The sequence below is a fragment of the Oncorhynchus clarkii genome, chromosome 33 (genome assembly GCF_045791955.1).
Source record: "Oncorhynchus clarkii lewisi isolate Uvic-CL-2024 chromosome 33, UVic_Ocla_1.0, whole genome shotgun sequence".
Classification (NCBI taxonomy): Eukaryota; Metazoa; Chordata; class Actinopteri; order Salmoniformes; family Salmonidae; genus Oncorhynchus; species Oncorhynchus clarkii.
In genome coordinates, this window is record NC_092179.1 from 18,915,161 (window position 1) to 18,942,636 (window position 27,476).

Consider the following 27,476-nt stretch of genomic DNA (forward strand, 5'->3'; position numbering starts at 1 on the left):
ATCTTGGGTGTTGAGAGGCTTGAAGCATTGCGGAGAGCTGCTGGCAAAACGCACAAAAGTGCTGTTTGAATGAATGCTTACGTGCCTGCTGCTGCACCGCTCAGTCAGACTGCTCTATCAAATCATAGACTTAATTATTATATAATAACACACAAATACGAGCCTTTGGTCATTAATATGGTTGAATCCGGAAACTATCATTTCGAAAACAAAACGTTTATTATCGCATATACCCTGACTCTGCATGCAATGAACGCAAGAGAAGGGACACAATTTCACTTGATTAATATTGCCTGCTAACCTTGATTTCTTTTAGCTAAATATGCAGGTTTAAAAATATATACTTATGTGTATTTGATTTTCAGAAAGGCATTAATGTTTATGGTTAGGTACACGTTGGAGCAACGACAGTCCTTTTTCCGCAAATATGCACCGCATCGATTATATGCAACTCAGGACACGCTAGATAAACTAGTAATATCATCAACCATGTGTAGTTAACTAGTGATTATGATTGTTTTTTATAAGATAAGTTTAATGCTAGCTAGCAACTTACCTTGACTTCTTACTGCATTCGTGTAACAGGCAGGCTTCTCGTGGAGTGCAATGTAATCTGGTGGTTAGAGCGTTGGACTAGTTAACTGTAAGATTGAATCCCTGACCTGACAAGGTAATAATCTGTCGTTCTGCCCCAGAACAAGGCAGTTAACACACTGTTCCTAGGCTGTCATTAAAAATAAGAATGTGTTCTTAACTGACTTGCCTAGTTAAATAAAGTTTTTTTTTTTTTACAGATTTCACAAAAATACAGATTTCCGATTGTCATAAACTTGAAATCGACCCTAATTAATCGGCCATTCCGATTAATTGGTCGACCTCTAACAGGAATATACTAGAAGGTAAATGTGCTTTTTTTAAAATCAGTGGACATTTTGGTTCAATGTCACCGTTTGCATATTTTTCACTGTTTATTTCCTAATATTGTAGACTTGATTGACATTTTGTGGAGCGTGAATATTGTCTGGTTGTTAAGTCTCTAATTGAGCACTTATCCCAGATGTTGATAGCCTGCCAAATGTAATAATTAAATGAACCAAAAATAAGCAGACTGCCCTACTGTATATGTGCCTATCTGGACAAAGGAGGCTACAGTCGGAAGCACAACAACGTCAATCTAGAAGTATAACTTTTTAAATCCAAATAATTGAACTCTTTCTTTCACAAGCAATGAGCCGTTTAGCATACATTTACAAAATAGATAGAACTCTTGGTGTACCAGTAATTTTAGTCTAATTTAGTCTCCTCAGACCACACTGGAGATTCATGTGAGCTTTCCAATGTAGTTGACATTTTCTGAGGCTCAGGGAGATTAGGTGTGCCTTCGGAAATCCCAACGCCCTAGTCTCCACCAGAGCTTTTGTCTCTGCTCAGGACTCCTCATGTGGAATTTCATTGGCTAATTAAAGGTGTTCTCTGCTGTCGTCTGTTTTGAGGGCAGGAGGACGGACAGGAATGTTTCTCTTAAATGGGGGGGGAATAGGATGTAGTGGGGGATGGGGGTGTTGGAGAGACTTTTCAGGCAGAGGAACAGGAAGTATTTGTTTATTTTCCTCATTTCCTCGTTGAGGCTCCACAAGTGAGCACGGCTTCATCTACTAATGCCTGCTTTTATCACTATAACCCCCCCTCCTTACCCAGCATTTGACACCATAACCACCACCACAGAACATACACCCAGCTCCTCTCCTACTTGAAAGCCCAGTCTGCAATATATGCCCCTCTTATATTGGAGAGCCAAGACAACCCTCCTAATTGTGTAAATTGTGTTTCCTCATTGACTACGGTGTGGCTTAGCTCTTTAAGGAAATCACTTTGATGCCTCTGTCTTGACTCGTTCTTTCCCAAAAGCAGCCTTTTGGCGATACCAGGAACGAAAGAGATCCTGTCTCGTGAGCTAGGCCTAAGAAGATGGGACCATCATACACATTATATTGCCAATGTGAGACATTGAGTTCAGCTTCACGTGTGGAGGTGATGGTGGCGCAGGGCACAACGGCTGAAACCTTTATTCCAAAGGCTATGGAGGTGATCCATATTTTTCAACCATAATGGCTATGGATCGTTTGAATGCCTGGCGGGCAGACACAAGCATACACACTGTCCCTTTAACCTCTGGAGTTCAGGCAGTGCTTGCCTGGAGAATGACATAAACAGGCTTCATCAGCATTTTCTGCTCATGGCTGTAGGTTAACCCACAATGCACGGTATTAAAGGAGATTGTGCTAGACTCACACTCGTGTTACTGTGGCCGTCTGACCTCGTTGCCCCCAACTAATTTGCCCCGCCCCTCTCTCCTTGGACCACTGACAGTAACAGCTCATGGAAACAAACTTGGCTCTTAAGCAGGGCTATTGTTTTGGCTGCAGAGCGTAAGCCGAAATGTATAGTTACAATCTCCCTGGACTTCCCCCCCCCCCCCCCCTCTGCTTCAATCCTGGCCTTTTTCCATGGGAATCCCAGAGCCATATATGGTCATCCTCAGCAGCAGTGGAGGCAGAGTTCTCTGTGCAGCCGGGTTACTGCTCCCAACAGGGCTCATCTAGTGGAGGAACCCAGCTGGCTGGCCCGCAGCGCTCTCCCCCCCCCCAACCCTTCTTCTGGCCTCCTGCAGTAGCTTTGTGCTTTTAAATCACACACACACTTTCGCTCAGTTGCTCCCTCTTTTTTTAATTTTCTCTTTCGTGAGCATACACACACACACACACACACACGGTAAGAAATAATTCCTTTTGTGGAAGTGACTGCGTGCCTTTGAGCCGGTGACATAGCCCAGTAGGTGTGGCCAGAGCGTCACTCGAAGCTCTGAGCCCCGGCGTATTACTTATCTGGGAAGTTCTCCACTGCTATGCTAGACTGTGGCTTGGCTGCAGATATATGCTAGGTGGCTGCGGAAAGGAAGCAAGGTTGTGAGGGAGAGAAAGGGGCCCGTGTTGGTCTTCAGGAGAAGCTGCTTTGTCTCCAAACGTTTTGCTTTCGAAGGGAGTAAAGGGTCTTTTCCAAAAAGAAAACAAGGGCTCCACAGTGGAGCCCATCTCCTGTTATTACATTTATCTGCTGACTCAAAAAGCCAGCGGGCATATTTGGGTTATACACGGGATATTTTAAAGCCAGGCCCATGATGGATGTTTTGCTATTTCTGACAGCTACTCAAATATTGCACTGCCTTAATCTCTCGCTCTCCTCTGAAATTAGATGACCAGTTTTGTTTTCTCAAAAGGTCTGTGAGGCTTATCTGAAACATGAGTAGACGGTTGACAAAATGATAGAATGGTGATAGTTGCTACAGAAAAAAATACAACCGTTATACTCTTTTATGGTGTTGATATTGTGACTGATGATGCTGTCATTTGATGTCATGTTTTCAAAGAGCTCAAAGTGCTTGGTGGCTGTGCTTGGGCTTTGTTCCCACCTGGAGAGGGACTCAGGCCTCGCTCTGTCGTTATGGGTTTAAACAGCTGCTCAGTCACCACACTGTTCTCCATTCATGGCACTCAGTGTTTTGTTTATTTTCATCTGTTCTGGTTCCTGTGCAAAGACAAAAGTTTCTAAAACCAGCACTGGATGTGCCAACACCCATACCTAGGGATCTATATGTTTCCTGATCAGGAACCCACAATATAACCTACAGTTAGGGCCCTGATATGATCCTGGTAACGTTACATTTGCTTTAGTCATTTAGCAGATTCTCTTATCCATAGTGACTTACAGTAGTGAACCCACAACCCTAGCGTTGCAAGTGCAATGCTCTACCAACTGAGCCACACTGGTACAAGTCATGTTGTCGGGAAATACCCAGGGTCCTAGCCATGGCTACTAGTGGTTGGAATGACCAGTTGTAGACCTGTCTGCTTGGTGGGTTGATACCAGGGTTTCCGTTAGCTGGGAATAGCCGGCCTTTGTCTGATTTATTTAAAATAACTTAAAGCCGATAAATAACATTTGTTGGCCAATTGTCTGTGAGGAGTCCCATTGCAAAATAATAATTTTTAGTCCATTGATAGAAATACCAGTCTGTAAAAATATTTACTATGTCATGCTTATCAGTCTATAGGTTAATTTGCATTATTTAGTGGAATTGTTACATGCATCCAGAGGCCTGAGATTCCGACTTGGGTATTCTTACAAAATGATTTTTCCTAGTCCCTGCTATTTTATCCCCCCCCCCCCCCGGCACTGAAGTCGGATTTCATAGTTCCCAGTTTTGAAAGTGGCGTCAAACGGCAACAGAAGACGGGCTTCATCAGAACGTCACACACTGCTTTGCAGTGAGCTGGAGGCCGTATGCATTTTGAAAACGTATACCAAATTGTTTTAAACCTGAATGTTATTTAATACATATTATGATTATAAGTCTTACCTTGCTTCAAAGTAACCTATTACTTCTCTTTCTAAATTTCTAACGGATATTTTCATCTGTCACGTGAAACCGCTCGCATGTGCAGTGCCCTTGTGACAAGTGTTTCCTGCTAATTCCGTTATGGAACAAACATTCACGTGTAGCCTACTGAATTGTGTACATTGCTGCTCCTATAATGTAAAGAAATAAGTTCTTTAACATTTTGAATCTAAAAGTTCTGATCTGTTGCATCAGACTTGTTGCTTTAACTCTTTTTCTTTATGTTGTTTAGGCCTACTGGTTGTGTGAATCTGGGATCTATCGTCTTATAACTGTTCCAGAGTCTGTTTGCCATCGGAGGGCCCTGCCAGAGGAAGTGGTGGGAGGGGTCCTCAAGTGTCTTCTCCTTGATGTGGAGTGCTGCTAAAGTTAGCTTGGAGCGCTCTGCACAATGACCCCCAACTGTATCAGTAGGAAGTACAGTGCCTTTTAAAGTATGGAAAAAGCCCTCTGTCCTTTTTCTGAACTGTACTATGGGTGGGAGATGGGGTTTGGAAGCTGTCACAGGTTCATTAGGTTGTATGAATGTTTTTCTATTGTGTGACTTGATTCTAATAGATAGGAGAACCTGTATACATGGGCTAGGATACTCTTTTTGGTGAAATACTCTTGGTTGGAGCATAATGGTTTAGCACATTTTAATCAGGTGGAAGTCTTTAATGTTCCCTTTGATTGGACAGTAAAATAATACCTCAAATGCGTTGTGGTCATATTGCATTATTTGTCAGACTTTGCAGTGTCGGCCTCAAGACTGGTTATATGGATGACACACGCCATTAGCAAGACGTTGTCTTTTTTGAGGGGGGGTGGGGTTCCTCCACAGAAATGGCTACAAGGATAGCCACCCTGAAGTTTCCGTTCTTTTAATGTAGGCTGTCACCATTCTGTTTGTTGTACCCGTTTAAGCTAACCTATTATGGTTCATGGTGACCTATGCTTTCAACCTGTCCAATAATATACTCTGCGATTCTGGAGATGAGTACTGGTACCTTTGCTGAGAGGTCTAGCAGCAGAGAACAGTGTCTCTGTCCTTTGACCATAACCAGTCATGAGAACAGTGGTGGGGGGAACGAAAACTCGGAACATCCAAAAAGAGAAGGAACCCTTCTCTCCCCCTGTTCTCAAGATTAGCTGTTGATCTTGTACTTACGAGGTCTGGTCCGTGCGCTGCCTCCGGGGGCTCTCTGAGCAACCCCAGTGTGCTTTAATGAACTATTTTCTCTTTTTATTTATGTTTCTTACAAAGGCCCGACAAGACTGCACTCTCGTCTTCTGGTTTTGGGCTCTCTTGGGGTGGTGGGCGGGGCACGTCATTGGTTCATCTTTGGTCGTGCTCTGAGAATGGCTTTGCCCATCTCTACCCGCTAGCCAGGGCTCTTGAAATCTTCTATTATTTTAGCATTAGGCTGGTGCATATGGACACTATTCTTTCTGCTCTTAATGTTTCCATATGTATCCCTGCTGCTCAGGGTGGGTTCATTTAAGTTAATCTATAGATAGTGCCCTGTAATCAGCCCCATATGGGTGCCCTAAATTGAAGAGAATGTGTGAGGCGCATAGGGCACTGCTTCACTTGCCTTGCGGTTGGAGAAAGTCTCTACTGCCGGGGGACAGTCGCTCCTTGTAGCCTGAGCTTGTGAACACAGTCAGCATGGAGGCTACCTCCAAGCGTCTCTTCCAGCAGACGAGGTTTTGATTCTGTCATGTGTATCTTATAAATGTTCTACTGGTTAGTTCCCTCTTTACTTCCAACTGTCTTCTCCATTAAACAACGTTTGACAAGGCCAGGACAGATGCAGAGCATTCGCTCACTGATGCCCGCGGATATGATTTCCTGCAGTCATCACATGGACAGCTAGCTAGCAGGGCCATGATGTGGAGGCATTTGGCTGTGCTAACATTGTGGTTTACAGCGTGAACCCAGTGTGTTTTTGTATGGGTCAGGTTTCACTGGGGTGTTTAGGCTCTGCTCTCAGACTACAAGAGACAACCTCTACCTCCCACCCTCGGTGCTCTTTTGTGAAGTGTGCACTCAGTCACTTCCTGGCACATGCCGGCTGACGCTCCACTGATGGGAATGGGTAATCGAATGTACACACACCCAATAAACACGCACAGGTTTGATTTAGGACTACTTTTCAGTGTTTGAAAAGAGCATCGGTTACAACAGTCCGGTGTGTTAGTGTTGAAAGTACCCTCCAGTGAAAATAAGATGTTGAGTGTTCTGTCTCTTAGCAGCACTGAGATTGAGTGCATACTAGTTACACCTGTGGTAAATTCCCACAGTTTCTCAAATCACAAGCAGGCCTGGTAAGAATTGATCCACTATTATAAATAATTCCAGTAGCCACATTTGGAAAAAAAAGTAAATGTAGAGATTCCTAAGAACGTTAGAGCTGTGTGTTTCATAGAAATGTAAAAAACAATATTGCAACTGGTAAGGATGATTACATCTCGATTTACTTCAACTTAATTAAACAGTCCGCTAGGATCTCTTGCTAATTGATCAGTAACACACAAAAAGAGCATCATTACCTGGCTTTGGGTGGTGGGTGTCACGAGATGACAACTACTTTGCTATTCTCCCTGGTCGGACCATTTTTAATGGATAAACAGTTTTTCAGATGGAGAAGCACGTACATTTTAAAGCTGCAAAATGTAACCTTTGGACACACTGACCAAATTCACATAGAAATGTGTGAAAAGTTATATCTGTCACTCTCAGCTTGCTTTGTCACAAACTGAAATTAGGGGAACTATTACAATTTGAGCAACCAGGAAATGGCAGAGCTATTTCTCCGTAGTGCATCTTTAACTCTCTAAACCAATGAAGTGAGGGGTCCTGTCATAATGTACATCATTGATTCATTTACTAAAGCGCTGTCAGTGTTTACTTCCCAGAACCCCTCTCTTCCTCCGTTAGACCGTTAGAGAAGGGCATTCCCAGAAAGGCCACCTTACCTGCTGGCTAAGGCACATGCTATGGAGGTGCTTTACATATCACTCGCGCATATATTGGCCTGGCCCTGACTTTGGACTTCAGGTTTCAGGGCTAGTGGTGATCCAGTTAGACTCATAATGTAAACCATTGTAAAACAATTTGACACAACCTGGTGCGTTCACGAGTTTTAGTGACAAATGTCAAAATATATAAGGTCGCCAAAGCAAATCTGAGAAATGTATTTATATTGTTTGCTTAGTAGGAAATGAATGTCTAACTAGTCAGTGACAACTGTTTTGAGTTTGACAGCAACTATGTGAGCTAAAGACACTGTCGTGGGATTTCCTATGTAGAAGAACCCCTTACCTTCCAATGACTTGTGTAGCTTGTGAGCGTCATGAAGCAGAACATGTTACATGTGCGTGCTTGTTTGATATAGTTTGTAGCGCAAACCGTTCAGACTCTAGACTTAAGACCTGGCCCTGGGGCTTTTCGGGATCGGCTATTGTCTCATAAACACCGTTAATCACACAGACGAATGGTTGGTGTCTTTTAGATTCAGAATAAATAGATGAATCCGATGGTACAGCCCAGGAATATTTTAAAAGGGGTTTGAAGTCCAAAACGCACCGGCGTTAGTGGGACTCATTGGTTTAAGAACCTGCTGGAAGGGAAATGGAGAAATAGCCCCTCTGCTATACTCAGCTGCTGTTTTCATGTTATGTCTGTTAGCACAACCCTCTTCAGTATTACTATCGACGACATCGCTCTGTGTGGTTGAGGAACACTGGACTTGAACTGCGAGTCATGGTGATGCTACATTAATTTTGCGAGTTCGAGACACCGCATTGCCCTCTCCTTCCTGCCCCGTCTGTGTTATGCAGACTGCTGACAAGGCCTGCTCTCTAGCTAGAACACTGGTCAAACAGGTTTGCATGGTAACGTGTATGTTTCCTATGGAGTGCGAGTCAGTACATGTCTGTAGTGTTTACCCTATATTCAATAAATTAAGTGTTACCCTTGACACTGCTGACAAAAGTTTCCCCTAGGATTGTCTGTGTGTGCAGAACAGGCCTGTCCGTCAGGCGTCATTCGTGGTGTGAGGCTGGCTTTACTCACAATGTCTCCTGTTATTACCTACATTTAATAGTCAGATTAGCTCCCTCTCTCCCCATAGTGTGTTTAGCATTCAAATAGAGATGGCTTTGTCTGCCTTGTTTGGCTTTAACCACTGAAACACTACTGAAATCCCCCGTCAGTAAAAAGATGATTCAACCCATTCCCGGTATTGCTCCCGTTGCATTTCTCAGCAGCTCCTCTATTGGTCAAGGAATGCCCCCCCCTAACTTTAAACAGTGGCAGTGTCCCTCCTGCGTCAGTGGGTGTCTCTCGCAGGCCACTGAGCGATGCCTGGCTGCCCCACTCTGTCTCTGAGCGGTGACCGAGTGGGGCAGCCAGGTATGCCACTTTCCCCACAGCTCTGCCAAAGGACTGTTAGCAAAGGATGAGACTCGCCATCTTCTCCTTTATTTTGTCCTCCTCGTCCTGTCCCCCTGGCTGCCATGCTACTCGTCCCTGGGATGTTGGCAGTAACTCTGGCACCTGTCAGCTACAAACAATTACAGCCATTAAGGGATTACCATTGTTGGGCTCCTGTAGCCGGTGGGCTGGGCCTCTGTAGGGGATGACGCAGAGGGGAGCATCAGGAACTGACTGAGTTCTCCTTAAGGGGCATGGTAGCAGATTTGTATACAAATCGACTGACCAAAATCGCTACTACCTTAGTTACCTATAGTATCAGTCACCTGCAGATATGAGACTTCAGACGGTGCAGAACAACGGTCTAGCTGTTTGTATACCGTCTACAGTTAGCTACATTATTTTGGTTTCAGCATTTAGCAGACAGTCTCTTATCAAGAATGACCACAATGAATCTAAGGGATGGTGACTGAACTCTTGACAGATAGACGGGCCTAGCGTCATCTTGTCACTCAGCTAGAGTGTGGTTGTGAGCAGCTGTGTGGGTTGCGCTCAGTGGAGTGCCGTCTGTCTGCCCTGCAGCAAAGTCAGAGGAGCCCAGCCAGCCAGTGAGTTAAAGGTGGATACGCACCTGGATACATTCTTCCAAGCAGCTGCCTGAACAGCTTTACATCCTACGGCCTCCACACGCACGCATGTCCCCATGAGGGAGCATTTTCCTTGTTTTACTATCCTTGCGGGGACTTTGAGGATATCGGGTATCCATGAGGATAGTAAATTACACACACACACACACACACAGTCCCAGAAAAGAGCAGCGAGGCCCACGCAGACTCTTCTCCAGCCCTGGCCATGTACGATGCTGTAAACGGCCCAAATTTGGACAAGGATTCCAGCCAGATAGAGCTGTGACCCAAACGTGAGTCCGGTGTGCGTTTTCCCCCCTCGTCGCTTTTGAGGCATCATAGCAGCTCACAGAGTGGGAATCTTTACAGGCTTTAGAACGGGGGAGCCCTCAAGGTCAGAAAGTTATCTAGAGATCAAGGTTATGGAACGCAAAGCAGGGAATTCAATTCCAGGTCCTGGGTCTGTAAAGGGATCCCAGAATGACATTTAACAGTAGTGCATTCAGTCGAATGAGGGTAGGGGGGGCCTTTCGGGCATTCCTGATTTTGTGAAATCCACTTACTGTAACAACTAAGATCGAAAACTTGCCGTCAAAAGTGAAAGGTTGTTTCACTCATTTTGTCCTGCTTTATTCCCGTCGTTCCTGTGTACAATGTTTTGCCCAGCCTGGCCTTGTTTCTTTGTTGACAGTCACCTTGTTATCTGGCTGGCTTTGAAGCGGGTGACATTTTAACCCCTAGGTCGTCAGTGAGGTCTCTAAATCTGTCCCAGCAGCCCCTCGTCCTCTGAACAGAGTCAACTCCCTACGGCGCTCTCACTCTCCTTTCTCTCTCTCTCTTCTACAGATAGTTGGCCTTTGTCATCCCTTTGACCTCTCAGCCTCGGCAGGGAACGCCCCCAGCTAGTATGCACACACACAGTTGCTGGCTCACTCCCACATGTCATTTTATTGTATTGTTACGGTTTGTTTTTGGATGCAACCTAAAATTAGCAGATTAGTCTTTACAGCCATTTTGTAGTGTCGTTGCTTAGGCCTAATATTTTTCCCTTCTCGGGTTTGTGCTCCTTGCCTGTATCAAGTCCTGGCATGCATATTTGAGGGAAAAGAAGACTCCTTAGAATTTCTGACTTACCGGTTTCTTGTTCCTAGAATGCAACGGATTAGCTTATTCCTGGGACTAAATACTACTGAGTCGAGGGTATAATGGCAAGTGTGTTTTGGGTAGCTCAATGGACTTTTCTGTCGAACCACATTTTGACTGGAGTGAAACATCGGTCATGTTGTCTAGAGCGGCACAAATCCATAGGTACAGCCTTTGAATGGGACAGCCTAAAAGAGGGAGTGAAAAGTCAAAGAATTTGCATATGAGTTGTCGGAGAACGCCCAATTTCCCCTCATCCCAACAGCAGTAGTACGCCCTGAGGTATTCCAAACACCTCGGCTATGTCCTGACATTTTGGCCATTGGTAACCCCGCCAACATACCCCAACAATTTCTGAAGAAGTGAGGCGCCTCTTTTAAAACGGTGAGTGAGGTAGATAGCCCCTACTGACACCACCCACTCCCTGTCGGCGGGGTCAACCGGGGGTGTGTGCACACCACACACAGGTTCTGCTTGCTGGTTCTTGACACTGAGGAAGGCATCACACACAACGTGACCTGCATGTCTCTGAAGGCTTGTGATTTTTCTCCTTTCGGGGGTCGTCACTGAAGTTTCTTAGAAAAGTCCAACATTTAACACTAACGTACTTTCTATTTCTCTCTCCCTCCCTTCAGGCGTGCATAGATGACAACGTGGACATGGTGACCTTCCTGGTGGAGCATGGGGCTGCCATCAACCAGCCCGACAATGAGGGCTGGATCCCCCTCCACGCCGCAGCCTCTTGTGGATACATGGACATAGCAGAGTAAGTACAGCTGCTGGGATGGAGGTGTCATGGCTGACGTGGCGAGGGTCCGGCTGGAGGCTCTTATGGACCTCTAGGGAATGGCTAGTCTCTAGGGCCCCCCCACACACGCACACACGCATTACTGCATTGGAATAACCCCATTATGTACCAGCCCTTTCACAATGTTGCCTGACGACTCACCCTGAATTAAATTCTGCTGCTCTGATCGCTACATACATGATCGTATACATTAATCGTGGAGAACAAATGTAATTTTGGCTGGTGCGACATGGCTGGCTAGCCAGGCAATTCACCTTGAGCAAAACCCATTTTTATCAATGGAGGCTGACTCACAGGCACATCAATGGTCAGTTTTTTTTTTTTTTTTCCCTTCTCAATTGAACAAGTGTTTATTTTGCATTGCCAAGTGTTACAAGGCTATTCCCTGAGGTTTATGGCTGGTTGAACACGTAATTGTGCGAATGCCTTTTCATTTGGAGAACATGCATTACCCTGCCCAGACACATTTTGTTGTAAATCACTAGTCCGGTTAGGTCATCAGTTAACGTTTTTCTATTCAATCATCTTAGACTTTGAAATGCATTGCTAATCAATTCAATCCTAATAGCTGCTACTTATGGACTAGACAGCCTAAACTTGTCAGGGGTCACTGTTTTAAATGGTCCGTGTTTCTCCAAGGTGCATGATTACATGTTGATTGGGGCAACCGCCTGTCAGATGGCCCCAACAACCTCGCACAAGTTCCTTGTGATGTAATCAATCTAGAGAAATCGGGGTTAACCTCCGGCATCAGACATTACTCCAGTTGCTTTCCGAACCTTTCTTTCATTGTCCTTTTGAGGTAAGAAGGCTGTTTAAAGGGATCAGAAACTGGGCCGGCAAGTAGGGGGATATTATCATTAGATATTTTAAACCGGTTGAGGATCTCACTTGCACTCATTGTGCAGTGACCTGTTTTACTTATCTGTATTATATTACAGGAGCCTGGCATGAGCGTTGTTATCCCACAATCGCACCCTGTGCAGTCTTGCTGCCCAAGTTAGAGTAGAATTATCATACTACGTTACCAATGTTATTGATTGACAAATTCCTTTTTATGGTGTTTCATGAGCTGCAATTGGTTGTTGTAATTCCAAGAGCCGCCTTATACATATTTCCAGAAAGTTCTATCCTTCAGACTTCCCTCTCACCTTTACGGCAAATTATTTAGTAAAAATAAGTAAAAAAGCTGTTGAATGTTCAGTTAAATCATTTTCATACAGTGGGTAGTCTACCTTATTGCTCCATTTTTCTCCATCTCAGGACTGGGCTGTTGAAGACAAGGGCTCTCTTTACTTTCACACAATGCAGTGAGGAATGAAGGAGAAATGTGAAGGGCCTTGTCTGATATGGATGACTAATGGAGTGCTCTGGTCTTGGGCGACTCTGGGACCTGATGTGGGTGGTAGGAGCACATAGCAGTGCCATTTCAGTCCACAACACTGTCCCTGTCATTCCCATAATGAGGCCTACAGAGCCGGAAAGGCAATGGCAGCCTTTTACGCCAAGCCCTTTGGTGTCGAACCAACAACCATCCGATGGCAGTAGTTCTGAGCAATTAACCAACACTTCTGTTATTAAAAAAAAAATAAAAAAAAATAAAATCATTCAATTGGATTCCATTTAGTTTTTCTGTGAGCTCAATACGCAGTGTCTCGAGAAATCGGGTCAAGCCCAAACTGTGATTATAGTAGGGAGTTGCAGTTTCCAACAGGCCAATAGTATACATAGTTTAGCGCAGGAAACATGGCAATGACTATAATCCATTGCGAGACTACTTGTCCAGTCTATAGTACAGACCGTCTGTGTGGGGTAGACCGAGAGAAGAGACGAGAACACTGATCGAGAGGGTTGCTTCGTGGTATATCTATCTGAAAATACATGATCTATGTGATAGTTGGTATTCAGGAGTCATAAAAGTAGGCTTTATTTACTTTGACAATAACATTTTTAGGAATTTTACAGACCGCATAGGCAGCAGCTCTATAGAGATGAGGACTTGGAATGAAATTGGTCATCAAATGTAATATAGAGAAGACATTTTTTTATTAAAATAATGTAAATAAATGATTTTATACGTAATAAGCAGTTGGGCTGGGCAGTATACCGCTATTAATGCATAGACCGATATGGATTTTTACTTCACCCTCTATAACAGTATTTCAATGTTTTGGTTTGTTGAATGTGAGGCACAACACCAGCATGTCCGTAATGTCCATTTTTATAGTTCACTCCGTTTGCTACTTGCAACTCGACGCTCCTGCATTCCGCTTCCCACGCCCTTGGCTGTGTAGTCATGAGCACTTCACTTGCTGCTTACTTTGGAGCTAATGCTAACTGCTGGTTAGCTGGCTAGCTAAATGTAATCGGAGTTGGAGCAAACCTAATGGCTAATTACAGCCTGAAACCAGTGCTGGTGTAGGCATAGATCTGCATGTTTGTGTAATGGTATCTACTAAATCAGAGGACTAGGTGAAGTATGAATTTGTTAGCTAGCTAGCTACATAAAGGGGAACATAACTTCATATTGGGACCCCTGGGAAACACTGACCAACACTTTGGTTCCTTTCCTTACACTTGCTTATTAATTTATGTCAAACAACAATGCATTCAAAGTGCTGCCCACTATATTCCAACTGTTGAATTACAATCATTATATTTCCATGATTCCAACAGTACACCGATAACCTATGCCTAGATATCTCATACATTTTTTAAATATTTTTTTATACATGCATACATACTAGAGGTCGACCGATTATGATTTTTCAGTGCCGATACCGATTTTATTGGAGGACCAAAAACAATTACAACAATACTGAATGAACAATGAACACTTATTTTAACTTAATATAATACATCAATAAAATCAATTTGGTCTCAAATAAATAATGAAACATGTTCAATTTGGTTTAAAATAATGCAAAAACAAAGTGAAGAAAGTAAAAGTGCAATGTCAAAAAGCTAACGTTTAAGTTCCTTGCTCAGAACATATGAAAGCTGGTGGTTCCTTTTAACAGGAGTCTTCAATATTCCCAGGTAAGAAGTTTTAGGTTGTAGTTATTATAGGACTTTCTCGCTCTACCATTTTGTATTTCCTATACCTTTGACTATTGGATGTTCTAATAGGTACTTTAGTATTGCCAGCCTAATCTCGGGAGTTGATATGCTTGAAGTCAAACAGCGCAGTGCTTGAAGCATTACGAAGAACTGCTGGCATACGCAGGAAAGTGCTGTTTGAATGAAATCTTACGAGCCTGCTGCTGCCTACCACCGCTCAGTCAGACTGCTCTATCAAATCGTAGACTTAATATAACACACAAATACGAGCCGTAGGTCATTAATATGGTCAAATCGAAAACAAAACGTTAATTCTTTCAGTGAAATACGGAACCGTTCCGGCATCCCTAAATCTAAATATTGCTGTTACATTGCACAACCTTCAATGTTATGTCATAATGTAAAAAATTATGTAAAATTCTGGCAAATTAGTTCGCAACGAGCCAGGCGGCCCAAATTGTTGCATATGCCCTGACTCTGCGTGCAATGAACGCAAGAGATGTGACACAATTTCCCTAGTTAATATTTCCTGCTAACATGAATTTCTTAACTAAATATGTAGGTGTAAAAATATATACTTCTGTGTATTGATTTTAAGTTTATTGATAGCATAGCATAACATCATGTACACTTAGCATCAGGAAGCTTTGTCACAAATCAGAAAAGCAATCAAATTAATCGTTTACCTTTGATCTTTGGATATTATCACTCACGAGACTCCCAGTTACACAAATGTTCCTTTTGTTCCATAAAGATTATTTTTATACCCAAAATACCGACGTTTGTTTGTCACGTTATGTTCAGAAATCCACAGGATTTATTCGACAGCGCAGACATATATTCCAAATAATATCCATAATGTCCACAGAAACATGTCAAACGTTTTTTATAATCATTCCTCATGATGTTTTTAAAATATATATTCGATAATAAATCAACCGAGTGTAGGTTTTTCCAAAAACAGCGGGAGGAACAATGGCGGCTTTACTCAGTTGCGCAAATGTGATCCTTCACGCTCATTTTTCAAAATAAAAGCCTGAAACTTTCTACAGACTGACACCTTAGGGAAGCCATAGAAAAAAGGAATCTGGTTGATATCCCTTTAAATGGAGGATAGGCTTGCATAGGACCAGAGGTTTCAAAATAAGAGGCACTTCCTGATTGGATTTTCCTTAGGCTTTCGCCTGCAATATCAGTTCTGTTATACTCACAGACAATATTTTTACAGTTTTGGAAACTTTTAGAGTGTTTTCTATCCTAATCTGACAATGATATGCTTATTCTAGTTTCTGGGGCTGAGAAAAAGGCAGTTTCTAATGGGTACGTTTTTAAGCCAAAAACGAAAATACTGCCCCCTACACGCAAAAGGTTAAATCATCCCCCGTGATTCAATGATAATTTAACAGGCAACACAGGACAAGCTAGATAACAACACTGTTGATATTACTAGTTTAACAGGTGATTATGTTAAGATGGATCATTTATTTATAAGATAAGTTTAATGCTAGCTAGCGACTAACCTTGGCTCCTTGCTGCACTCGCGTAACAGGCGGTCAGCCTGTTGCAATGTGCAATGTAATCGGCCTTAATCGGTGTCCAAAAATGCTAATTACTGATTGCGATTAGAACTTGAAATCGGTCAACCTCGAATACATGCATGCATACACACAGTTATAAACCAATGAGGAGATGGGAGAGGCAGGACTTGCAGCGCGATCTGCGTCAGAAATAGAAATGTCTACTATTTTAGCCCTTGGCAAACCAGATGCTCGTGAGCAGTGTGGGTGCAATAATTGAATAACATAGATTCCTAAATTTATTTTGCAATGCGAGCTGTGTAGTCAGGGTATTAGGTCAGTTAGGATCACCACTTTATTTAAAAAATGTGAAATGTCAGAATAAGTATTTCTTTCTTCACATTCCCAGTGGGTTAAAGTTTACATACACCAAATTAGTGTTTGGTAGCATTGCCTTTAACTTGTTTAACCTAGGTCAAACGTTTTGGGTAGCCTTCCACAAGCTTCCCACAATAAGTTGGGTGAATTTTGGCCCTTTCCTCCTGACAGAGCTGGTGTAACTGAGTCAGGTTTGAAGGCACACGCTTTTTCAGTTCTGCCCACAAATGTTCTATAGGATTGAGGTCAGGGATTTGTGATGGCCACTCCAATACCTTGACTTTCTTGTCCTTTTGCCACAACTTTGGAAATATGCTGCAATTGAAGAAACTTTCAAAGTTCTTGATATTTTCCGTATTGACTGACCTTAATGTCTTAATTATCTGACCCTTTTTTCCCCTGCCTAAAATGCCTAAAATGACACACCCAATCTAACTGCCTGTAGCTCAAGGATATGTATATTTTTGATACCACTTGAAATGGAACACTTTGAAGCTTGTGGAAGTGTGAAATTAAAGCAGAATAACACACTAGATCTGGTAAAAGATAATACAAATACTTTTTCTTTCTTCATCTTTGAAATGCAAGAGGCCACAATGTATTCCAGTTTAGGCACAATTTTGATTTGGCCCACTAGATGGAGGCAGTGTGTGCAACGTTTTAGACTGTTCCAATGAACCATTGTGTTTCTGTTCAAAATGTATCATGTCTGCCCAAATGTGCCTAATTGGTTTATTGATACATTTTCAAGTTCATAACTGCACTCTCCTCAAACAATAGCATGATATTATTTCCCTGTAATAGCTACTGCACATTGGAGAGTGCAATTAGATTAAGAATTATTTAAGCTTTTTGCCCATATCAGATATGTCTCTGTCCTGGGAAATGTTCTTGCTACTCACATTAGCTAAACCGTCCCATGTGGGGGGTGGGGGTCACCGATCTGAGGTTAACTTCTCTGCGATATGTGGAATGACAGCCATTTTTTCCAGCCAAAGGGAGGAGTCACAAAAAGCAGAAATAGAGATCAAATGAATCACTAACGTTTGATCATCAGATGACACTTATAGGACTTCATGTATGTTTTGTTTGATAAAGTTCATATTTATATTTTTTTTAATCTGAGTTTACATTGGCGCATTACGTTCAGTAGTTCTAAAATATGCGGTAATATTGCAGAGAGCCACATCAATTTACAGAAATACTCATAATAAACATTGATAAAGATACGACTATTATACATGGAACTTTTAGATAAACTTCTCCTTAATGCAACCGCTGTGTCAGATTTCAAAAAAGCTTTACGGAGAAAGCAAACGAGGCAATAATCTAAGTACAGACTTTTGACAACAAAGCAGCCAAAAAGATACCCGCCATATTGGGTAGTCAACATTACTCAGAAATAGCATTTTAAATATTCACTTACCTTTGATCTTCATCAGAATGCACTCCCAGAAATCCCAGTTCCACCTTAAATGATTTGATTTGTTCGATAGTGTCCATCAGTTATGTCCAAATATCTTCTTTTGTTAGGGCGTTTGGTAAACAAATCCAAAAGCACGTTCAGGTCGCGTCAGATGAAAAGTTCAAAAAGTTCCATTACAGCCCGTAGAAACATGCCAACCTAAGTATGGAAGCAATCTTTAGATGTTTTTAACAACTTCATTAATGTTCCAACCCGGACAATTCCTTTGTCTGTACAAATTAAGTGGAACGTAGCTACCTTTCACGTGAGCTCGCCAGACCGAGGCTGTGGCACTCTGTCGCTCAAAGAGCCCTAATGAGCCCCTCCTTTAGAGTTGAATCCCCAATTAGGTTCTAAATACTGTTGACATCTAGTGGAAGCCTTGGGAAGTGAAACATAACTAATATCACCCTGTATCTTCAATGGTGGCCGAGTTGAAAAACTACAAACCTCAGATTTCCCACTTCCTGGTTGGATTTTTCTCAGGTTTTCGCCTACCATATGAGTTCTGTTATACTCAGACATCATTCAAACACTTTTAGAACCTTCAGAGTGTTTTCTATCCAATAAAAATATGCATATATTAGCATCTGGGAGTAGGAGGCAGTTCACTCTGGGCACGCTATTCATCCAAAAGTGAAAATGCTGCCCCCTATCCTAAAGGTTAACATTAATCTTCAATTATGTTCCAACTGGAGAATTCCTTTGTCTTTAGAAATGCAATGGAACGCAGCTACCTCTCACGGGAGCGCGCGTCATGGCACTCTGCCAGACCTCTCAGTCAAACAGCTCTCTTTTGCTCCCCTTTCACAGTAGAAGCCTCAAACAAGGTTCTAAAGACTGACATCTAGTGGAAACCTTAGGAAGTGCAATATGACCCCATAGACACTGTGTATGGGATAGGCAAAGACTTAAACCTACAACCATCATATTTCCCACTTTCTGGTAGGATTTTTTTCTCTCCGGTTTTTGCCTGCCATATGAGTTCTGTTATACTCACAGCCATCATTCAAACTGTAAAGTGTTTTCCATCCAAATCTACTAATTATATGTATATTCTAGCTTTTGGACCTGAGTAGCAGGCAGTTTACTCTGGGCACCTTTCTATCCAAGCTACTCAATACTGCCCCCCAGTCCCAAAGAAGTTACACTAATGGACTGTCATTTTTTCTTTGCTCATTTGAGCTTTTCTTGCCATAGTTTAGACTTAGCCCTGTGGTAAAATACCTTCTGTATAGTACCCTAACTTGCCACAACACAACTGATTGGACATTCCAAAAACGTACTTTTAACATGGCACACCTGTTAGTTGAAATGCATTCCAGGTGACTACCTCATGCAGCTTGTTGAGAGAATGCCAAGAGTGTGCAAAGCTGTTATAAAGGCAAAGGGTTTGTTTAACCCTTTTTTTTGTTACTACATGATTGCATATGTTATTTCATAGTTTTGAAGTCTTTGCTATTATTTTACAATTTAAAAATAAAGAACCCCTGGAAATGAGTAGGTGTCCAAACTTTTGACTTGTACTGTATATCTCATGATATGCTGTTTTTACCATATCTCCTGGCCCTAATAAGCAGTATTGTGCAGTCACCACCATCTTGCGACTTTTGGTAATTGTTTTATTCTGTTACAGCATTCAACCCACAATTTATTTCAAAATCGAAAACCAATTAATCTTTATCAAACCCAACCGATCTCAAAAAGCACATCGCTTGGCAGTAGATGGCAGGGTGAACTCCTAACCACAAGGCCCAACCACACCTTGTTAAACCCAGCTAAAATGGGGTGAAAGTGAATTCAAAGACAATGTGGAACTCTAAAATGTAACGGCGGTCACTGAATCTCCATTACGAGGGAAGTTACCGGAATGCGCCGGTTTCAAGTGGTGTGTTCTAATGAGAAGGGTCTGCGTCTCTCCACGGCTGTAATTGGTAGCAGCAGGAGTCAAGATATCCTGCTCTTCCAAGAGCCTCTTGAATCAGCCAGCACAGGGCGAGAAATCCGTGAGGAAAAGATAATTGGAGCGTGATTGACCACAAGGGTGAACCACTAGGCTAATTATGCAGTGAATGTGTGAACTAGTTGTCTGATTAGAGGCAGGGTACTAGAAGGACAGCATGAACCCCCTCAGGTGGTTAGGTCATTTGAGGGATACAACAGTAAACCCCTCAGGTGAATATGGTGTAATGACAGACTGCAATTTGGGGTGTTTCTTGATATGGGTGTTCCCTGATATCAGGAACCTGCCATTGGTCAGTTCCGGCCTTATGCAACTGATGGTTTCGCGACATTTGTTTACACAGCAGGTTAGGTGAATTAGCATGGCAGGTTAGGAGACTGTTAAGGTTAGGAAAAGGGTTAAGCTTAGCTACAGTTGTTAACCAAATAAAAATGTTATTTGTCACATGCGCTGAATATAGCTGTTGTAGACTTTACCGTGAAATGCTTACTGACAAGCCCTTAACCAACAATGCAGTTCAAGAAATGGTTCCAGGGGTACTGTTACCGAGTGTGTGGGGTACAGGTTGAGGTCATTTGTACATGTATGTAGGGGTAAAATGACTGCATAGATGATAAACAGCGAGTAGCAGCAGTGTAAAAAAAAGGGTGGGTGTCCATGTAAATTGTCCAGGTGGCAATTTGATTAATTGCTCAGCAGTCTTATGACTTGGGGGTAGAAGCTGTTAAGGAGCCTTTTGGACCTAGACTTGGTGCTCCGGTACCACTTGCCGTGCAGTAGCAGAGAGAAGTCTATGACTTTGGTAACTGGAGTCTTTGACAATTTTTTTTGGGGCCATCCTCTGACATCGCCTAGTGTATATGTCCTGGAATGCAGGAAGCTTGGCCCCAGTCATGTACGGGGCTGTACGCACTAACCTCTGTAGTGCCTTACGGTCGGATCCCAAGCAGTTGCCATACCAGGCGGTGATGCAGTCAGGATGATCTGGGGACCCATGCCAAATCTGTTCAGGCTCTTGATTGGGAAAAGGTGTTGTCGTGCCCTCTTCACGACTGTCTTGGTTGTCGTGCCCTCTTCACGACTGTCTTGGTTGTCGTGCCCTCTTCACGGCTGTCTTGGTTGTCGTGCCCTCTTCACGGCTGTCTTGGTTGTCGTGCCCTCTTCACGGCTGTCTTGGTTGTCGTGCCCTCTTCACGGCTGTCTTGGTTGTCGTGCCCTCTTCACGGCTGTCTTGGTTGTCGTGCCCTCTTCACGGCTGTCTTGGTTGTCGTGCCCTCTTCATAAAAGTGCGGTGCGCTTTTGACAATGGTGTTTTTGCAATTGTATTATGGAACAAACATTTGCTCATAGCCTAATGCGTTGTGCGTGTTGCTGCGCTTATAATGTGAAGAAAAAAGAGTTGATAAAAATTTAAGCAAAATGCTTCGATGTTGCATCACTCGTTTGCTTTTTAACGCGTTTTTTTAATGTAGCCTAGACTTACTGTATGACTGTTTGAGATCATCCTACAATTGTCCCACAGTCTGTTTGGAATAAGCCATTTCTTTTTATACACGCTGACCAATAGAATAGGTCACTTTTTCTACTCTGGGGGTTAGTAGATTGACAAAGGCTAGTTATTTTGCTGTTCGTTACTCGTCTTGTTGGCTGAGGAAAAGTAAATGTGGACGATTATTCAAAGTGCGAGTGAGAATTTGGTAAGAAAGACCACACATTGTTGATCCTCAACTTGTATGTTCTGTTAATATGAATTACCAAAATGTTTAAATGCTGCTGGTCCAATGTCTGGCGCCACATTTTCGTAACGGAATCCCTGGTTATGACATACAGGTTTTCATAATATATTCACTCGACTGTTTCCCTGCAGGTGAACACATTATTGACAGAGTTATGGTAATTTGTAAATGCAGCTATTTTCCAATCCTCGTAAATGTTTTTTGCTAGAATTTGGACCATTTTTCTCTTCAAACCTTTCATAGGCCTACAGCAGTAGCTTTATATAGGCCTGAGATGGACATGATTTCCTAGGCATTTTGATTGAACCTGTGTTCACCTGGGTTAAATAAGAGACTTGATCCATCCATATTGATTCAGTGATGAATGAATTTACTACTACTGAGTGTTACTAATACTACTTGGACTACTATTTACCTGTCCTAAGTAAGTGTGTGTGTTTGTGCAGGTATCTGATTGGCCAGGGAGCCAGCGTGGGGGTGGTGAACAGTGAGGGGGAGACACCACTGGACATCGCTGAGGAGGAGGCCATGGAGGAGCTCCTGAAGAATGAGATCAACCGACAAGGTACTGACGGACCGCAGCACTGACTCACCCGGTCTGCCCCACACTGACCTGATAATCAACAACTCTTTCACTTCTGCTTTGTCCAAACGTTGTCCACCAAGCACATCATTAATGGGACTAAAACGACATAATGGAAATGTTTTTCATTAAGGTTTCAAATTAGATTACTTTTTAATGACACACGAGTGCTGCTACTTTGCTAGCATCAGTCTGTGTTTGCTCCATACCAGGCAGTTATGCACTGCCTTTCCAAATAGACTGTTTAGGGATGAGAGGTGTGTGTGTGTGTGCGCAATGGATCGTGGTACATGCATCTTGGCCGCTGTGGCCTCCGGTCATATCAGGAAGCAGGTCTTGGCAGGCCTCCAGTGGCGTGCACTCCGCTTGGTTCAATAGCACTACAGCCTCCATGGCCAACAGCTCACTGGTCTAGTATAATTCCCCCTTTACTACTTCACCCAATACCATGCCTACGTACATGATGTCCAGGTATGTCATGCGTGTACCATGTCATAAAGCATTTATGAAATAAAGTGAGACCCAGTCCCGGCAGCTTTGCCTCGGTGGAGAAGTTACATAATGGAGATTAATGCCATCTACTTAAACTCTGTTTCTCTTTGTGATGATTCTAAACTGGATGGAAGGCTTTTTCAATTTTTTGCCCTGTGTTCTTGAGATGATGAAATGTACCCCCACCCCACCCCACGCTCTAGTGGGAGGCCTTGTTCAGACGTGCTAATGGCCCCTGGGACAAACTGCGCCTCTTCTCATGATGCTGCTGCGTTGTCGGAAGATTATGGCGCTCTCCTTCACCTAGTAGCCATTCCAAATGCACCTCTCATCATATCCACTAAGTGTGGCTGGACACCTTTGCGCTGTTTACGTTGTTAGCCATGCTAGCCACCAGCCATAATTAGAAGTTAGGTTGCAGCTTGTCAGACAGCAGGCCCACCCCCTCTGTTGTTTGCACCCTTCTCTGCTTAGGTTGCGCCTCCCGTAAGGTGTAGAAGAGTAGAACTAGGTGAAATTGTTTTTGACGGTATGTTTTTTAATAATTAAAGCTCTACGTTTGCTTTGAGTAGTGCGTGATCCTACAGTGGCAACACATACATTCCAAGTGATTTCAATGGCTCTTTCTCCATTCTGTTTTCTACTGTTCAATTCAGCTTAAACCGAAAAAAATTAATAATTAAATCTGCATTTCCTGCACTCATTTGAGAATGTCCATACTGCCACGTAAGGCTGCACAATATAGGCAAAAAAACTAGGCCTTATTTTTAACCAAATGTTGCAATTGTGATTTGACTATTGATTTAGATCAAAACAATTGGGTGAACTGTTGGAATCATGGAAATATAATATTTATTCTAATTCTATAGTTAGAATATAAATAATAGTGGGCATTTTGAAGTGTTTGACATGACAACGTATGACAATGCCAGGGAGGAGTTGACAGGGTAGGAACCAAAGTGATGGTCTGTGTTTCCTAAGGGACCCTATAGTCTGTGCTGCATTGACCATGCAGACTGAATTAAGGGTGTGTTCGTAAAATTCACTCGTGTGCCAGAGAACGCTCTGGGTGTTTGTAAATTCAGATTGTTTTCGTGCTCGGAGGGATTCGAGCACACACTGGATGCTCTGGCCGAGGAGTAGTGTTGATCTGAGAGATCTGACCTCACAACGGCAGTCAAGCTAACTGGCTAAAATTAGCTAGCTTGCAAGTTACTTCCAGACATGGATGAGAACACATCACTCACCCTTTTACTTGCCCTAGCAGAGCTGGTTAAGCTGTTTTCATGTTATCCAGAGTGTTGGTGATTAACTGTGCTGCTGGCAACAATTTTTGCCGGTGTTTACTGACACCGGCCATATTCAGCAGGTGTTGAGCGTTCGTAAATTCATCAGTTATTCTGCGCTTTGGCACACTCAGACGAGTGCTCTGAAATCGGAATAGATAGGGCGTGTTCGTAAATTCACTCTGGCTATGTGTCTCGGGGTCAAGCAACAACAAAGCCCTTGAGTGACAGTGGGCTGTGCTAGGTCTGTGTGGAAAGTGGCGTGTAAACTATAAAAATGGACATTACACACGGCGTATCACATTTAACAAACCAAACCTACAAATACCCTTACAGAAGGTAAATTACAAACCCAAACCGGTCCATGCAGCAGTAATGGTATATAGTTAAATACGTTATACAGCCCAGCCTTAAGTAGAACCAGACTAGCCCCAGTAACATGAACCAGGTCAGGGTATGAGGTGGAGGGACCTGGAGCAGGGCTTGGCTGAGGTGGTCAGAGCCCTATCCCTTTTAACACTCCTCCAGTCCTAAGGGCTGAATGTGCAGAATTCATTCAGCAGTTATGACCTCTCCTCCTGTTTTGTTAGCATGCTACGCTACTTAAGAGAATTATATAACGGAGGCGGGGTCTTATCCCACGGGAGCCCCGCTCGTCTCAGCCGGCTGCAGCTTTCAGCCGGCTGCAGCTTTCAGCCGGCTGCAGCTTTCAGCCGGCTGCAGCTTTCAGCCGGCTGCAGCTTTCAGCCGGCTGCAGCTTTCAGCCGGCTGCAGCTTTGTCTTAATTTGCTGTGCTTGATGGATATGCAGTCTGTGGCTTTGGAGCGGGACGTCAGCATGCCAGCTCCCAAGATTCCTTATTGACAGACACACAAACCCCTGCCTGCAGCACCACAGTGTTGCACACCACTGCATTTACCACCAGTCATATGACAGACATCAAACCACCGGGCCTTTTTAACATGCAAACGTTTCTCCCTCCTGGCTGTATCTGATCAGTGATACCACACCATTTTTTGTGTCGATGGGCAGTTACACTGGCAATTAGTTTGCAGCACGAGTGGATTGCCCAAGCTGTTCGATGGAACTCCACATAGGGAATTAATTCATTCAATTGTTCTTGAATTTACCACTAATGGCTAGAGCAGCTCTGTGTTCAGTAAGGTACAGTGTTGTGCATCTCCCTCTGTTTTTAATGGGATTTTCACCTCCCGTCGTGTGGTCTCCTCTCCAAAAGAGATATCATCTTGGTCATGGGGTTAAACTTGTTAAAGAGCCACCACTGTTCCCCCACGGCCGGGCGACTCCACCTTCAGATCCCCTCTCTGCCTCCCAGACAGTTGCTCCACGAACGACCAGGTGACTGGGCTGCCTATACCACCCCACCCCCCCCCCACTCCCTCTAGCTGCCCATAAGGGCTGTCTCTGGTGTTTAGTCCCGTGTTATCACATCCTCAGAGGTGACTTTCCTCAGAGGATTCACATGTTTGCTCCATGGCCGATTTTTTTGGGGGGGGATATTTTGGTTTTACCAGACCATATGCAGGCCTAGCTTTGAGAGAGTGGGAGGGAGTGTGGTGGGGACTTAATCAGTCAGTTTTCTGGTCTACTGGCTTTTCTCTATTTATTTTCTCAGGGTCTCAGTAGAAGGTGCAATATTCTCTTGAAAAAGCAGCTTGGAATGTGTCCAGTTCCTCCACCAGGCTGCTGTTTTGTAGTCCTACTTAGGATCTATTAGTCTCCCTGCCTTTTTATAGAACCAGTACAGGCTACTCCTTAAATGTCCCTGCTCTCTAGTAAGCGATAGGCCCGATTGTTGCAGTAAACATTTATACAGGCCAATTACTGCAAGGCTAGTAATGTTGATAATGCCTTGACTAATAGAGTTCCCCTGCCTTGCTGGTGCATTTGTAAAACATGCATCTGTGAGGTTGTGGACATCTCACTTTTTGTACCACAGTCCACCCGTTCCACAGACTGAATGCGCAGCAGCCCAGCAGAATAAAGGACTAATTGAGATCCATTATGACAGCAGTGCATTGTGTATTACACTGTAATGGCATCACATGGACTGGACTAAAAGGCAACGCATTACTCAACACTGCAGCCATGGTGCCATCTCCCCCCAAGACCAGCCTGAACCCATTGAGTCACTTCTGTATTGGAAAAATCTCTGTTTCATTGGACCATTCATTTGTGCAGTGAGTCAGGGATTTGACTCATAGAGCCACACCCATCCACCTTTTCAAATGGGGCTTGTTTATTCCATGCAGCCAGACATCCTAGTGACCCAAGGTGTCGTTGATGAAAGGGATGGCCATCTCAATGCAAAGGCCTGTAGATTAGCTAGAAGTATTTTTGTCACAACCATTAACTCTCACTGCACAATGTGAAAGTCAAACTAAACTAGATGGACTGTGGTGATCTGTAGCAGTGCAGCAGGATTGTTTTTTGGGCTGCCAGGAGTCCATTTCAGACCTTCTCTGAGTCCTCTTAATTCCTTCCCACGATTGAAACGCAGCATGCAGACAAGCGGCGCTCTTGTCAGTGAATTTGGGCAGGAATTCTTGCCCAGGTCCCCTAGCTGACAGATCATCGTCCCTTGTTCTCCTCCGCTGGCCCCAGGCCTGAACTTCTGGTTGGAGTTAACTGCTCCCTGTCCATCCAGCCTAACACACTGTCAGACAGTTGAAATCTTCTTTTGTCCTTTTAATTAGTCACTCTTCAGCTCGCTAATCGCATCAACAATGACAGGTAGTGTTAGCCAGCGCTGATTTAACTAATGTTGATCTATTTCTGAATAAAATCAGATTATTCCTGGACATTCTATTCGATCTTTGTCAATCTTGTTCATTTTTTAATGCTGCTTGACTGTCCTTGGCCTTCTCATGAACGGAAAAATAAAGTGACTTCATGAATGGATAGAAAAAGAAAGTCCAGCCTTTTTTGCAAGAGCTGACCAATGAGGGATGACTGTGCATCATACGAGGAACCCAAAACCTATAGGATCAGCTGAAGTGTTGTTGGCTTCCACCCCAGAGCACTTATGCTCATTGTTTATGTAGTTGAGCACAATCAACTCAGAGCTGAGTAGTCACACACCTTCACCAGTCGCTCCAAATTTCAGCCGTCTCGCGTTCCAGTCGAGTGTCAGCGAGACAATACATGCCTGTTCCTGCAACAGCCTGTATAGTGCCGGGCCTATACCTTAGACATACTGACCCACATGGAAAACGTACTGCTTGCTCTGTCCCAAAGCAGTGATAACATTGACAAAATATTGAAATAAGCAATTTGTCAGAGGCCTCCAGTTAATGGAAAAGAGTGCTAGCTTTGCACAACCACAAGTGGATTATTTGCTTCAACTACATGCCTACATGGCTTGAATTTTGACACCTCACCATACAAAGTATGTCAGATGTCCATAGCTCGCTTACACCACTGTGTAAACTGTAGGGACATTTAGCCTGTTCTTGTGTAATATTCCAGGGCAGATTTCTGCTGTGTAAAGGGTTTCAGCCGCATTTGGACTTTTTCATCCAT

At 43.4% G+C, this 27,476-nt stretch overlaps 1 protein-coding gene across 11 annotated transcripts in view; it reads left to right on the plus strand.

The window, feature by feature from the left end:
• Nucleotides 1-27,476, plus strand: part of LOC139393183 (protein phosphatase 1 regulatory subunit 12A-like) — a 76,063-nt gene that overhangs the window by 14,853 nt on the left and 33,734 nt on the right. For all 11 annotated transcript variants that reach the window (XM_071141600.1, XM_071141607.1, XM_071141603.1 and 8 more), the window contains exons 2-3: nt 11,281-11,411; nt 22,019-22,137. In XM_071141600.1, coding sequence (XP_070997701.1) covers nt 11,281-11,411; nt 22,019-22,137 — 250 coding nt within the window. The remainder of the gene's footprint in view (nt 1-11,280; nt 11,412-22,018; nt 22,138-27,476) is intronic.